Here is an 11,838-nt window from a genome sequence, read left to right as displayed (position 1 = left end):
TTCACAGTGATTTTCTAAAGACAATAAAATCAAGTTTTTCAGGCATAAAATGGCACCTCACGATTCACAATGAACCAAATTATTCAAAAAAGCAAACATATCAAGAGAGCAAGACATAAGTAGAAAAGTGGATTTTATTGAGAGGGTTAGACTGGCATGAGAGACAACACAAGCAAGAATTTCAAAAACAAGCCGTGATGGAAAACAAATACACTACATCAAAAAGTCATCTTCATTGGAAAAGCTGTGATTTGAAAAAACAAAAAAATCGGGATGGGAAAAAAGTCAGCCATTTCTACAACCATTTACATATAGGAGATAAACCTGGATATTATTTACATGGCAACAGATTACAGTATTTACAAAGCCAGGGCTGGAAGCAAAGTGAAACTCTCACGAGCTGCATTTTTGGAGTAAAACTGGACACGGTCAGTGTGCACAGTCCTGAAAAAGCACAGGGTGATTTTTTGGCAGAGAAGCAGAGATTTTAACAGTGCCTGGAAATGGTGCTCTAACAAAGATTGGCCCAGACCAGAATACGGTCACCAACAAAAGTATTCAAGCTTTTGTCTTTTCGTTTGTCGTTTTTTTTTTTTTTTTGGTCACATATAATTCAAAATGTAGTTTTGAGGGAAATCTAAACAACACAAGGAAAAAATGTTCAAGGGGTTTTCAGAGATGCCTGGAGTCAGTGCCAACACAGATATTCTCACATGATGGGTTATATCTTACCACATTAATATTGGTTATAGTATATTCAAGCAATCTAGAGCAAATCTCTGTACATTTATTAACACACATTCATGATTCAGGCAAACAGGGGAGGACTGTCCCTTTACAAGGCATCTAATCACAGATGAAAACAAAGAAAGGGAGGAGCTAGGGGTTCTGGGTCAATGTCAGTGGTCAAAGCCAGGAGGATACGGTGCTAAACACCACCCGGCTAACGGCAGGGAGGCCTGGCTGAGTCGCACCACTCAGAATTAAAAAATAAAAAATAATAATAATCAGAATATTCAGTTAGCTCATCAACAATTACATCAGCATCGACACCGGTTTTGATTCAACCCTGAGAAAACAGTGGACTGCATGTTCACTAAGTGGCACACCTGCCTAAGAAGGTAATCTTTTTACCCTCTGAACACCCAGAAATAAGGGACAATTTATACGGAAACTGGCATCTTAATTATCTGATTAAAGATTTAATAATAAAGCAACATTTAAATAGTGATTAAGTCTTAAGAAATTATATCAAAGGAAATAAAAGGTTCAGTCTGTTGTGGTTGTGCCCTCGTCAAGCAGTTTTCTGCAAAACAAGGTGCCAGTGCTGGAGCCAGTTCACTCCTCAAATCTTTAACTGTAATTCTACTACGTCTTCACTTCTGATCGCGGGCGTTAAACCTGCTGATCTGAAATGGGAAAAAAAAAAGAAAAGCTGATGACCGCCAAACGTGACACGAATGGTGTAACAAACACGCCTATGAACTAAAATGACTTAGCAACAACTTTCAACAGACGTAACAGTAAATTTGGACTAGATGAATTCAGTGCTCGGCAAATCAACTCTCACACACAGTATTGGTAATTAAACGTTACTTAGATTAATTCCTGTGTTTGTTTGGAAGCCGTGCGTCTCATTTTGGAAAACCTTTTGCTGGCGCCAGCAATGACACCTTGTGAGAAAAAAGCCCCAGTAACTCGTGCTGTGAATGCAGAGCTCAGGACAGAGGAGGTGAAGCAGCAGGTTTCAGATGTCATCCAAGATCCAAACGAGGCTTCTTCTCCATTTATATTACCACGGCGTGCACGGCTTACTCATTCCTCAAACAAATCCTGAACTTACAAGAGGGCCAACTCTTCAAAGAGGAGAGTAAAAACTAATATAAAATGTCTGAAGAAGAATGCTGACGCCTATCTGATTCTTCTGATGCTGCTCTCTCTCCCAAGTCCTCTTCATGAGCGAGGGGGTGGTCTGTCCCTGTTCAGGTCCTCCATTTTCACAGGTTGTCAGAGGTCATTGGAGCATGAGCTGTTTGAGGTTGTCATGCAGGATGGTGTCCTTGACGTCCCGAAACACCAGCCTGATGTTCTCCGTGTTGATGGCAGTGGTGAAGTGGTGGTACAGGGGCTTCTGAGTACAGTCGCGCCTCTTGGCCCGGAAGCACTCCACCATGAACGCCTGGACATCCGGCAGGCTGTGCTCCGGTCCGTTGTACTCGGGAAAGTAGTCCTTGAGGGGAACGTTTTTCACTTTCTCCTCCAGCAGATCCGTCTTGTTGAGGAACAGGATGATCGAAACGTTGTTGAAGACACGGTTGTTGACGATGGTCTCGAAGATGTCGAGCGATTCACGGAGCCGGTTGGTCTGCCTGTCCTCCATCAGCACCTGTAACAGATGACGGAAGAATTAAATACTACTGCCAGTACGGATGGTGTAAATCCTTTAACCTGTACATGTTACATCCTGTCAGGTATTCATAAGCTTCCTTTTAATAGCATTTCCTATTAACCAAAGTCAATTTGGCTTGCGCACCATAAAACCACAGTTTTATGGTGCGCAATAGGTTTAAAACCCCCCCAAAAACTAGGCTATTTGGGTTAGCCTGCTATTACATGGCTCTTACAACAACAGTTGGTATGTTGCACAGGGCAAATCAAACAAGAGCTTGTTTTTTGAGTCAGTTACAGCAAAATTAGGAAAACAGTGAGGGATTTGAATTAAAAACTAGGGGCCAGCATAGCTAAAATGAAGTTGGTTAAGTCCCAGAAAACATATTTATGATGGCAAAACACTTGAGATGGCTCGATCAGAGGCAAATAATTCTTCCATCTGCTTTCAAGCAGATTGATTCCACATTCAACCACTAAGAAAGCAATGCCATTGGGGGACCCATTCTTTTCCTTATTTTCAGCCATTTATATACTGGTATAATGGTGGATACTCATAAAACTCACTCATATTAAATATCGTCAAGGATTCTGGCTTCAGACTGCTGTAAACACTCAGTTTCAGACAGGTTTTTTCCTAATCTTGGGTCTTTTCATGTGAAAAATCTTCTAAATGGTTCTCTCAAAGAAGCCATACCTGCCTGACATTCAAGCCTTTTGTATATGAGGGGCAACCAATCAGAAATTAGTTGGCTCCATTAATGCTTGAGATAATTTCAGTTTGTGTAAAGTTAGCAGCAAAGCAATATCCTTACATCTGCTTTGAGCTTCGAATCAGGTTTCTGCTGGACATTTCAGCCTCTCTTTTGTGCAAATACTTTAATCCATCACAATTTAATGTGTACTTGTAAAATGTTGTCTTGCAAGTCTTCTCACTGTTTTCCCACCGCTCTGAAAAAGTACCAAACCACAACCCCCCCGAACTGAGCCTTGTAAATGTGATGAAGAACAGACCGATTCATGCTGTTGGTGCCCATTTAAACATATCAGTCAAATTTTGGGGATTCACATCAGCCTGTCGCTAGAATACTGAAGACGGAAGGGGAAACATGGTAAATAAATACAGTACGACTAGCAAATAAATGAACCATGGTGCCCTCAAAATATGAAATTCAAAACTGTACACAAAAGTTGTCACTTGCACATCTAAGTGGTGGTCACATCAGAGCTTTAGTTAGAAACTCAAATGATTAATTCGTCTTAAGGAAAGTCTTGCGGCTGCACATGCAGAAGCATCAATGAAACCTTATCAGAAGTTACCACACATTATTGTCAAGAACAAACTGGTTAATGTGCTTCTTATCATCCTATCTGTATTGAGCGTGCTTGCCCGTGAGTGGCAGGAAATGAGATGCCATGGTTTCTTTCTGCATCTGATGCAGCAGCAGTGTTTACTTTAATTTTTTTACCTGGTCATATTCGGAGGAGGAGACGAGGAAGAGGATCGAGGTGACTGAGTCGAAACACTCAAACCAGCGTCTCCGCTCGGATCGCTGCCCTCCCACATCCACCATCTTGAAGGGAACATTCTTGATCTCAAAGTCATACTCATGGATGCCCTTAGTGGGTTTACGAGCCAGCAGGATGTCCTGTTGAGTGGGAAGATAATCCTAGCAGGAGAAGCAGAAAGACAAACTTTTAATTATTGAGACAAAAATACTATTTGTCCTCATTTCCACCTAACCGTTTGATATAAAATCCTTTCAAAACCATGATTTGTTTGCAGACTGAAGAAGAAACACCAGACACATAATAAAGTTCAAACTAGCAGCCAATTCATCTGTAAATAGTAGAAATGAGTTTTATTCTTCAGCTCTAACTTTGGGTCCTGCAAAAGCAAGACTGGAAATGACACATTTATGAGCTCTAAGGAAATCACAGCAGAGTTTAAGACGACACAAAAATGGTTCCGTAAATATTCACAAATATGGGAATTTCCCACAGAAAGCAATCGATGGGAAGGCCGGCATTTTGTAGAAAATGAAAGTAAAGGTTTGACATAACAAGTTTAACATCTGCTTCTGCTGTAACCTCTGTGGCTCTGTGGAGGAGCTGAATCTGAAAGGTGGATATTTCAACTGAAAATCACCAGGAAGCTTGGGTAAAGGCTCTGTATACAAGCCAATCATCTTTGTAATCATTGTTAAACTGGCTTTAGAAGGTTCAGATTGACTGCTTAATAGAGGGGACGGCTCCAGATGCAGGCTAGGTGTGTTCTGTTTAAAAAAAATAACTTGACCATTTTAAACGTGTCTTACCAAATAAAAAAAAAAAAAAAGACTCATACACAGAGTGAACCAGGGTGGAGAAAAACTAGCACAGCTACAATTGACAGAACAAAGAGTTGAAATGAATATTATGTTCATAAACTAAACACAAACACCCACAAATGGATGCTGTTTGTAAAATGGTGATGAAAGAAAACACAGCAACTCCATTATGAAAACAGTCATTATGAGTTTGATTATACATTTAGGGGGGGATTTCATTCATGTTAGCAGCGCCCATTCAAAATGTGCTCATTTGTAATGAGAACACTGTGGTTTGCAACTGTGTGTGCGTGTATTTCTATAATAAACAAAAAAAAGCCCGAGGTCAGCCACAGGAGTGAAGTTAACATACACACACCCACAGAAACACACGAAACAAAGCTTTTTAGCTTCATAGCATTTACAAAAGCTATGAGGATGTGTGTGCATGCAACATTATATTCATTCAAACACATATAAAGTGAACCTGCTAAGCCTCTGTCCATTTTCTGTGATATGTATACTGATGTGATGGAAGCTTGCAGTAAACATGACAATGGCATGGCATTTTTTTCTTCTCCTAGCTCTGGTTGACATCACCAAGATGTGACACCTCCTTAATCTTGTCATCCCAGACACACAGATCTGAGTGAGCACAGTATAAGGATTATTTTTAACTATGAATCATGCAGGTACTAAAAAGGTGGTGCTGGAAATGAGCAGAAAAGGCTGCACTTTATGTATCGAGTTCATGCTAAAGGTGGCTGTATTGAAGAGCACAACCTGAAAGACGCATCTAAAAGAATACAGCAGCCTTTGTGCTTACACCACCTGTAAGCACAACCTTGGTAATAAAAGTGTAATTAAATTTACAAAACAAACATACGCATACAAACCTCAGAAAGACTGTAGATGTTAGCATACGCATGTGTGTTTGTAAATAATAGTACAAGTATAAACACTTAATGTCCTCAATGTAAAATGGATGTGTTTATGATGCACAGAAATCCAAAAAACAATTCAACTTCCAGCATGCTGATGTCAGAAAAAAGGAAGTATTGTTAAAACTCAGTTGGGAGCGGTTAAAATATCTCTCATGTTAATAAAGGAAAAACCCTGATTTACTCTCAATAACGCCCTCAAGTTTTGGACTTTAGACTTAATATTAAGGGTTTATAAACTGTTTGAACTCGCTTACTGTGTTCATCTTGATGTTTTTTTTTAACTAAACTTTTAAACACTTGAAAAAAATTAAGCTTAATTAAATATAAGGAGCTTCTTTCACAAAATGCCAGCATTATCTGCGGCAAACAACCGCCTTAGTCATTTCTAAGCTAACCTTTAATTGTCTGGACATGTTGCAGTATTAACTATAACATGCACAAGTCTGATTATCACAAAGAGTACAAGCAGAAACAACTTACCGGCTCGCCGAGCTTATCCAGATTATCCAAGAAATACTTCACTGACTCACCCTGCGACAGGACAGAGGAGGAATTTCTGTTAATTCTACACAATTAATTAGGTTCTGTCATTTTTACCACAATCAGCAGAAAACATTTTGCAGCAATATGTTTGCAAGTGGAAAAGGCGCCGAGATACTAGTGGGGAGAGTGTTTAGCTGCCACACAGACAGAGGTAACCTGACTTTTTTCTTTCTCCCGTGTCCGCCCCAGAGCAGAGTCTGTTCTGAGGTACTGAGGCAGGATGCGCATTATTTAGTAAGACTGTGACACGTGTTTCTAAGTGTGTCTTTGAAGTATTCAGAAGTGTTGGTTAGTGTGTGTGTGCGTGTTTAGAAGTGTTTTATTTGAGTTTTTTCCCAAGACTTTTTCGACACTGCTTTTGTGCAGGCAGTGCAAGACCAGACACGGGGCTGCCAGGACTGAGATGCATTCCTTTATCTGTGAGCTGGTGCGGGTCCTGCACTCGACATAAACCAAAACACCGTGTGCAAAAAGAAAAACAGATTTAACCCATCGTCTTTCCTGTGACCTGCAGCGCCTCTACTGCAACGCACTACACTTGCACAGGGGATTTTTGTTTTGTTTTTTGCATGTATTTTGCATTAATGACACAATAGGCATTTAAATGTTCCCAGTTGCAGCGACCGGGTTGTATTTCTCTCTTACCACCATGTACCAGCATTACCCACCCCAGCTTCTTCTTCTTGTCACCTTTTGATCTTTAGGGGAAAAAAAAACAGAAGGAAAAAAAAACTAACCTGACCTGAAAAACCTGTGATTGTGTGTGTGTGTATGTGCATGGCTAGGATTACCCAAGGGAGGAGCCCAATGGTGTGGCGCTCTACTAGAGTTAAATGAAGAAAAAGCTACTTTTCTGATTTCACATCCGACTCCGCCCGAGTAAAAGGAGCTCATAACTAAGAAGGGTTTGATTGGTTTTGGAATAATCAAAAATCAAGTCAGATTTTTTTTCACTTTTTTTTTTTTTTTAAAAAGGAGAAGAGAAACAAGAAGCGCAATCACTCTGCGTTCTCCCTGCTGAGGCATGACAACGCCTGCAGAAGCAAAACTGAAACTCAGCAATATGTCATCTGAACCGACACTTACATTAAAGGAAGATGTGACTAAATAATTCTAATACTATGAATCTCAGAATCTCAGATGAAAAGATTAAGACTATTGTAACGAGCAACGCTGACGTCTGCACTGCAGGAAGTGAGAGAAGCCATGTGCATACTCACAGCGCTACATGTGTGTGTGTGTGTGCTTTTTTAAACATGATAATTACAACCAAGCCTGAAGGCACGTGCGATTTGTGATGCAAATGCTTAAATGGGGCACGGTCAACACGAGGGGATTCTGGGTAATCTGCTGGAAATGAAACAAATCTCTTCTTAGAGAAGGAAAAAAATTTTAACGGCTCCCAACAGAATTACTTTTGCCCTCAGGGTTTACAGTGTACTCACCATTAAAATTTAATATTAAGGTTTTGTACACTGTAAGCTTGCAATTGATATTCAGTTTCATTTCAAGACATCTAACAATAACAAGTTAATTTTAATATAAGAGAAAAGGCAAAAAGAACCCAAAACATCCCAACCACTTTTCAAAATGTGTGGTTGGTTTTATAAAAGATGGACATTTGACAAAAACTACACTGTTCTGTACATACATTGATTTTAATACGTATACAGAGACTTTTTTGACCCTAAAATAATGCTTTTTTTCCCCTAATTGAAGTCAAATACTGTTTCACTTTGTACCCTAGAACAATGAATTAATTGTCACATATGAATTAAAAATGTTATTTTTTTATAAACTAACTGTCTTGGCTGTACAGTAATATGTAATTGTGTGTGCGTGTGTGTGTGTGTGTAGCCCTGTGTGTGTTCCATTGACCCTCCACTGATATTACACAACAAATAAAGGCTCAAAGCTATTTCTGATCAATTGTTTAGTCTATAAAATGTCACCTCATTTTCCAGAGTGGGACGAAGTGACAGGTGACCAACTATTTGGTTTGTTCAACAAATCTGCCAAAATTCAAAGAGCTTTAATCTGTAAACATGTGCACATGTGAAATAAGGATGGGACAATATATTTTGTATGGCTTCCATCTGTGGTATCAATATCTTTATCAACACACGTAGGCGATTTCACCCGGATTCCCTCACCACTTTCAGTTGCCGCAGTGCTTATGACCTGTGTTAAGCAAGTTCACACAGACTCACTGCCATATCTATATGTACTTACATAGCTAGTCATCCCCACACGGTCCATTATAAGCTACATAAAGCTCTGAAGTGAACTGATAATGATGATACACATATCCTAATGCCACAGTGGAGAATATAAATGTATGACTCCTGCTTTTTCGTGGGCGTTTTTACTTGTTTCGTTTTCACAGATATTGTGATGTATCGCAGATGATCGCCTCGCAGTACACTTAGGCTACAGTGATTCTGTGATACCAACACCTAGCGTCCAGTAACTGAACAGCTAGTTAGGCTTTTAGCGATCCTGCCGCTCTTCAGTTACAGGCTGTTTCCATAGCAGGCTGCTTACATTGTTCCGTTTACTACTGTCACCGAATGAGTCACATTTGTGTGTTTATATGAATGATCAGTCCAAGTGACAGCTCACTTCCATTATTAAATGCACAGCTCCAGCTTCAAAAGTCTAAAAGGTGCGATGTTTTCCGTGATAATTAACGCTTTTGAAGATTTCGGGGGTGGGCGGGCGGAATAAAGGAACTTGCCAACTTGCAAAATGAATACATGAATAAAATACTTACACTCTTACACAGATAGGTTATGCACGTTAGTGTGTGTGTGTGACCTTGTGTAACTCGAGGTGTGCGACACTCTTAGTGTTTGTGTGCAAATAACGCTGAGTGGGAGAGCCAGGGATCTGTTTGTAAGCATAAAGCTGTTTAACTACAGATCAACATTCCTGCTCTGATCACACTTATTCCCCTTGTCTGTCTGGAAAGGTTTGCACCAACAAGCTGAGTGTGTGTGTGCCAGAGCAACAAAACGCCATTGACAAAAGTTTGGTTTTATGCAACCCACAGGCAAATTGTAATTTTCTGCTTTTCATTACTGAAAGCCACTTGGAGAAGCGCAGCCCTTATTCTGTCCTCAGTTGGGGGCCCCTTAACTGCTGAAGTGTTTAAGTTTGTCACATGAAGGCAGGGCAATCAGGGTTATTCCTGTATAGACAACATTTTGGCAAGAGCCACAGGAAAATCACCAGCCTTGTGATAAACACACACTCTTAATTGGGGATTATTTACTTGGATAAAATTGGCATTTTTTTTGGCTTATTAAATAGCCAGAATACACAGATTTCTGTCAAATCAGGTAAAGTAATCAGTGCCTTAACTGTAAAGCCACACTCATGGGAAAAAGAGGCTTATTTTGAGTCAGGAAAATCCCTGACAGCTGGTCATTTTTAAAAAGAAGCCTAAAGTTACGGTAATAAAAGATAAAATAAGAGCATATCAACAGCCCAGAAAGGACATGTGAACGCACTCCAGACCACATCTGCTATTCTGGGGTAAACGTCACAGAGTTAAGACGTGCACACTGACAGCCAAAAGATATACGCAGCTGGGAGAGGTGTAAACAGGAAGCCTATTGAATCACATGTCTGACCACTCGGCACAGAGAGAGCACCAGAGACTAAAGAATTAGATGCAGGGAGAGAGGAAAGGGAGGATGAATTGAAAAGTCAGTTTCACTTTCTGTTTTCACTGCCATTTTCATCAATATGACTTTTTGGAAAAACCCATTCAGAAACACCAGAAAACCCTTCTTGCACCTGGTGATAGAGAGCTGAGATTGAGAACGTTTTATCAGACAAAACTAGGCCACCATTATCTGTCAGTTATGCCATTTCAGCATGTGTGTGTGTGTGTTTCTGTGTGTGCACGCTCTAACCCACCAGCTGAAACTCCCTGCGCCGATCGTAGGCGTTCTGTATGCCCGAGTCTGCCCACAGGGCCTTAATGGCGGGCAGGTACTCCAGGAAAACTGATGTCTCAAGCTGCCCACTGGTCATCCTGGCTGAGCGGGTGTCGAACGCCATCAGGTTGTCGCCGTGCGGCTGGTTGTCTTCATCACCCCACGGGATGTGCAGCTTCTCGCGGGCGTCCACCAGCACACGTATACCTGGAAAAGGAAGTCAGATGGCAACTTAAAAGTGGAAGAGGGTAGTGAGAAGGGCAGGTGAAACAAAAGTAACCCAACACCTGTGTCCTTTAGAGGCCTGCTGTGTCTAAAAAAATAAATAAAATACAAAAACAAAAAAAAATGATGATAGGGCAAGAAAAAGTGGAGTTGATTTTAAGGTAGCACATGATTAACATAACCCTGTTACTAGACAGATTTCAGGGTTTTTCCTGCTTACACAAAATTTCCACCAAAGAGGTCTTAGCGTCCCCTCAAAGGAAAAAAAAAATCACCACCTTGTGCTAACCATCACTCTACCCAATTTTTCTTTAACTGAACTTTCATTCAGTCAAGATTAAAGCACATTTTGCTGATATAATGACCAGAAATAACAAGAAAATTCATAACCGTCGATAAAGCATGACCAATGAAGCTTCAAAAGCCACATAAGCCGGGGAAATCCCTGTATTCACAGCTATTATTTACGTTTATTTCAAACTGACTGTTTATTCATTTAAAAAAAATGTACAGGATGTGCTGGTCACACCAACACCTTACTTTGAAAATGGCCGAAATAACTGTCGGGTTATATACAATTTCGTGACTATTAAAAAGCGACGCTTGAGCCTTGTTGGTATTTACAGACGATTTTGTTTAACGTGGACAACACCAACGTAAAGATTTCTCTTTCATTCAGTCCGTGGACAAAGAGGAACACCTTACAGCACACTACACTGGCGGGTTGCCCTCCATTAGCTTCATCCCGAGCTTAGTTATTGAGCAACAAAACTTGCCTGTAGCTGATTTAAAACCGCGGGTAGTGTTGGTTGAAGATATCACAAAAACTTGATTCGCTGTATTTGATATAGCTATGCTGAAATAACCCCCTAAAAAAGTTAAGCTTTTAGGACAAACGAGGCTCCTATGGGTGTGCCGAGAGCAGATGTAGACTGTTTATGTGTCCTCTCACCCAGCCCAGCGCTGCTAAACAGATGTGGAAACTTTCCAGTGCCTTTTAACCGAGTAAAAAGGGCGATTTTCACGCCCTTTAAGTTTCCAGCCCTCGGTAGTGAGGTTACCTTTGATAACATTGCTGTAAATCGTTGCTCTGAACTCCTCTCGGGCGTGCTGGTCGAAGTCCTGGCCGTGGATGATCCGCATTTGTTTGAGGAAAGTCGACTTGCCGCTCTCGCCAGCGCCGAGGAGAAGGATCTTCACCAGCCGTTTTACATACGTTTTCTCCTTGGAGAGACATCTGTCGATCTCTTTGGACTTTCTCAGCTGTTCCACCTCGCCGCTGTTAAGCAGGCAGACGGGTAGACAAACTTTTAACACGGACCTGGTCGGCAGGAAATCCGCCATGTTCGCACAAACTTCATCGATGCTAATTTGATGCGCGTTCTCGGGCGCAGGCACGGGACCAAGCCCCTTCCCTAAACTCAGGAAGTACCGCTGCTGACTGTTTACCATCAATCTTAAGGCACAGCCTACTGTGCTATTTAC

At 40.9% G+C, this 11,838-nt stretch overlaps 1 protein-coding gene across 1 annotated transcript; it reads right to left on the bottom strand.

The window, feature by feature from the left end:
- Positions 1–116: 116 nt before the first annotated feature.
- LOC134633720 (guanine nucleotide-binding protein subunit alpha-13) lies at positions 117–11,785 on the bottom strand. Its single transcript, XM_063482709.1, has 5 exons — positions 11,415–11,785; positions 10,109–10,335; positions 6,122–6,172; positions 3,858–4,058; positions 117–2,386 (listed from the first exon to the last, which is right to left on the bottom strand). Exons 1-5 carry the CDS (start codon positions 11,695–11,697, stop codon positions 2,015–2,017), a joined length of 1,134 nt encoding a protein of 377 aa, XP_063338779.1. The 5' UTR covers positions 11,698–11,785; the 3' UTR covers positions 117–2,014.
- Between the last annotated feature and the right edge of the window lie 53 nt (positions 11,786–11,838).

Source organism: Pelmatolapia mariae, linkage group LG8 (assembly GCF_036321145.2).
Source record: "Pelmatolapia mariae isolate MD_Pm_ZW linkage group LG8, Pm_UMD_F_2, whole genome shotgun sequence".
Classification (NCBI taxonomy): domain Eukaryota; kingdom Metazoa; phylum Chordata; class Actinopteri; order Cichliformes; family Cichlidae; genus Pelmatolapia; species Pelmatolapia mariae.
The sequence above is the reverse complement of the archived record's forward strand: the minus strand, read 5'-3'. Positions and strand labels throughout refer to the sequence as shown.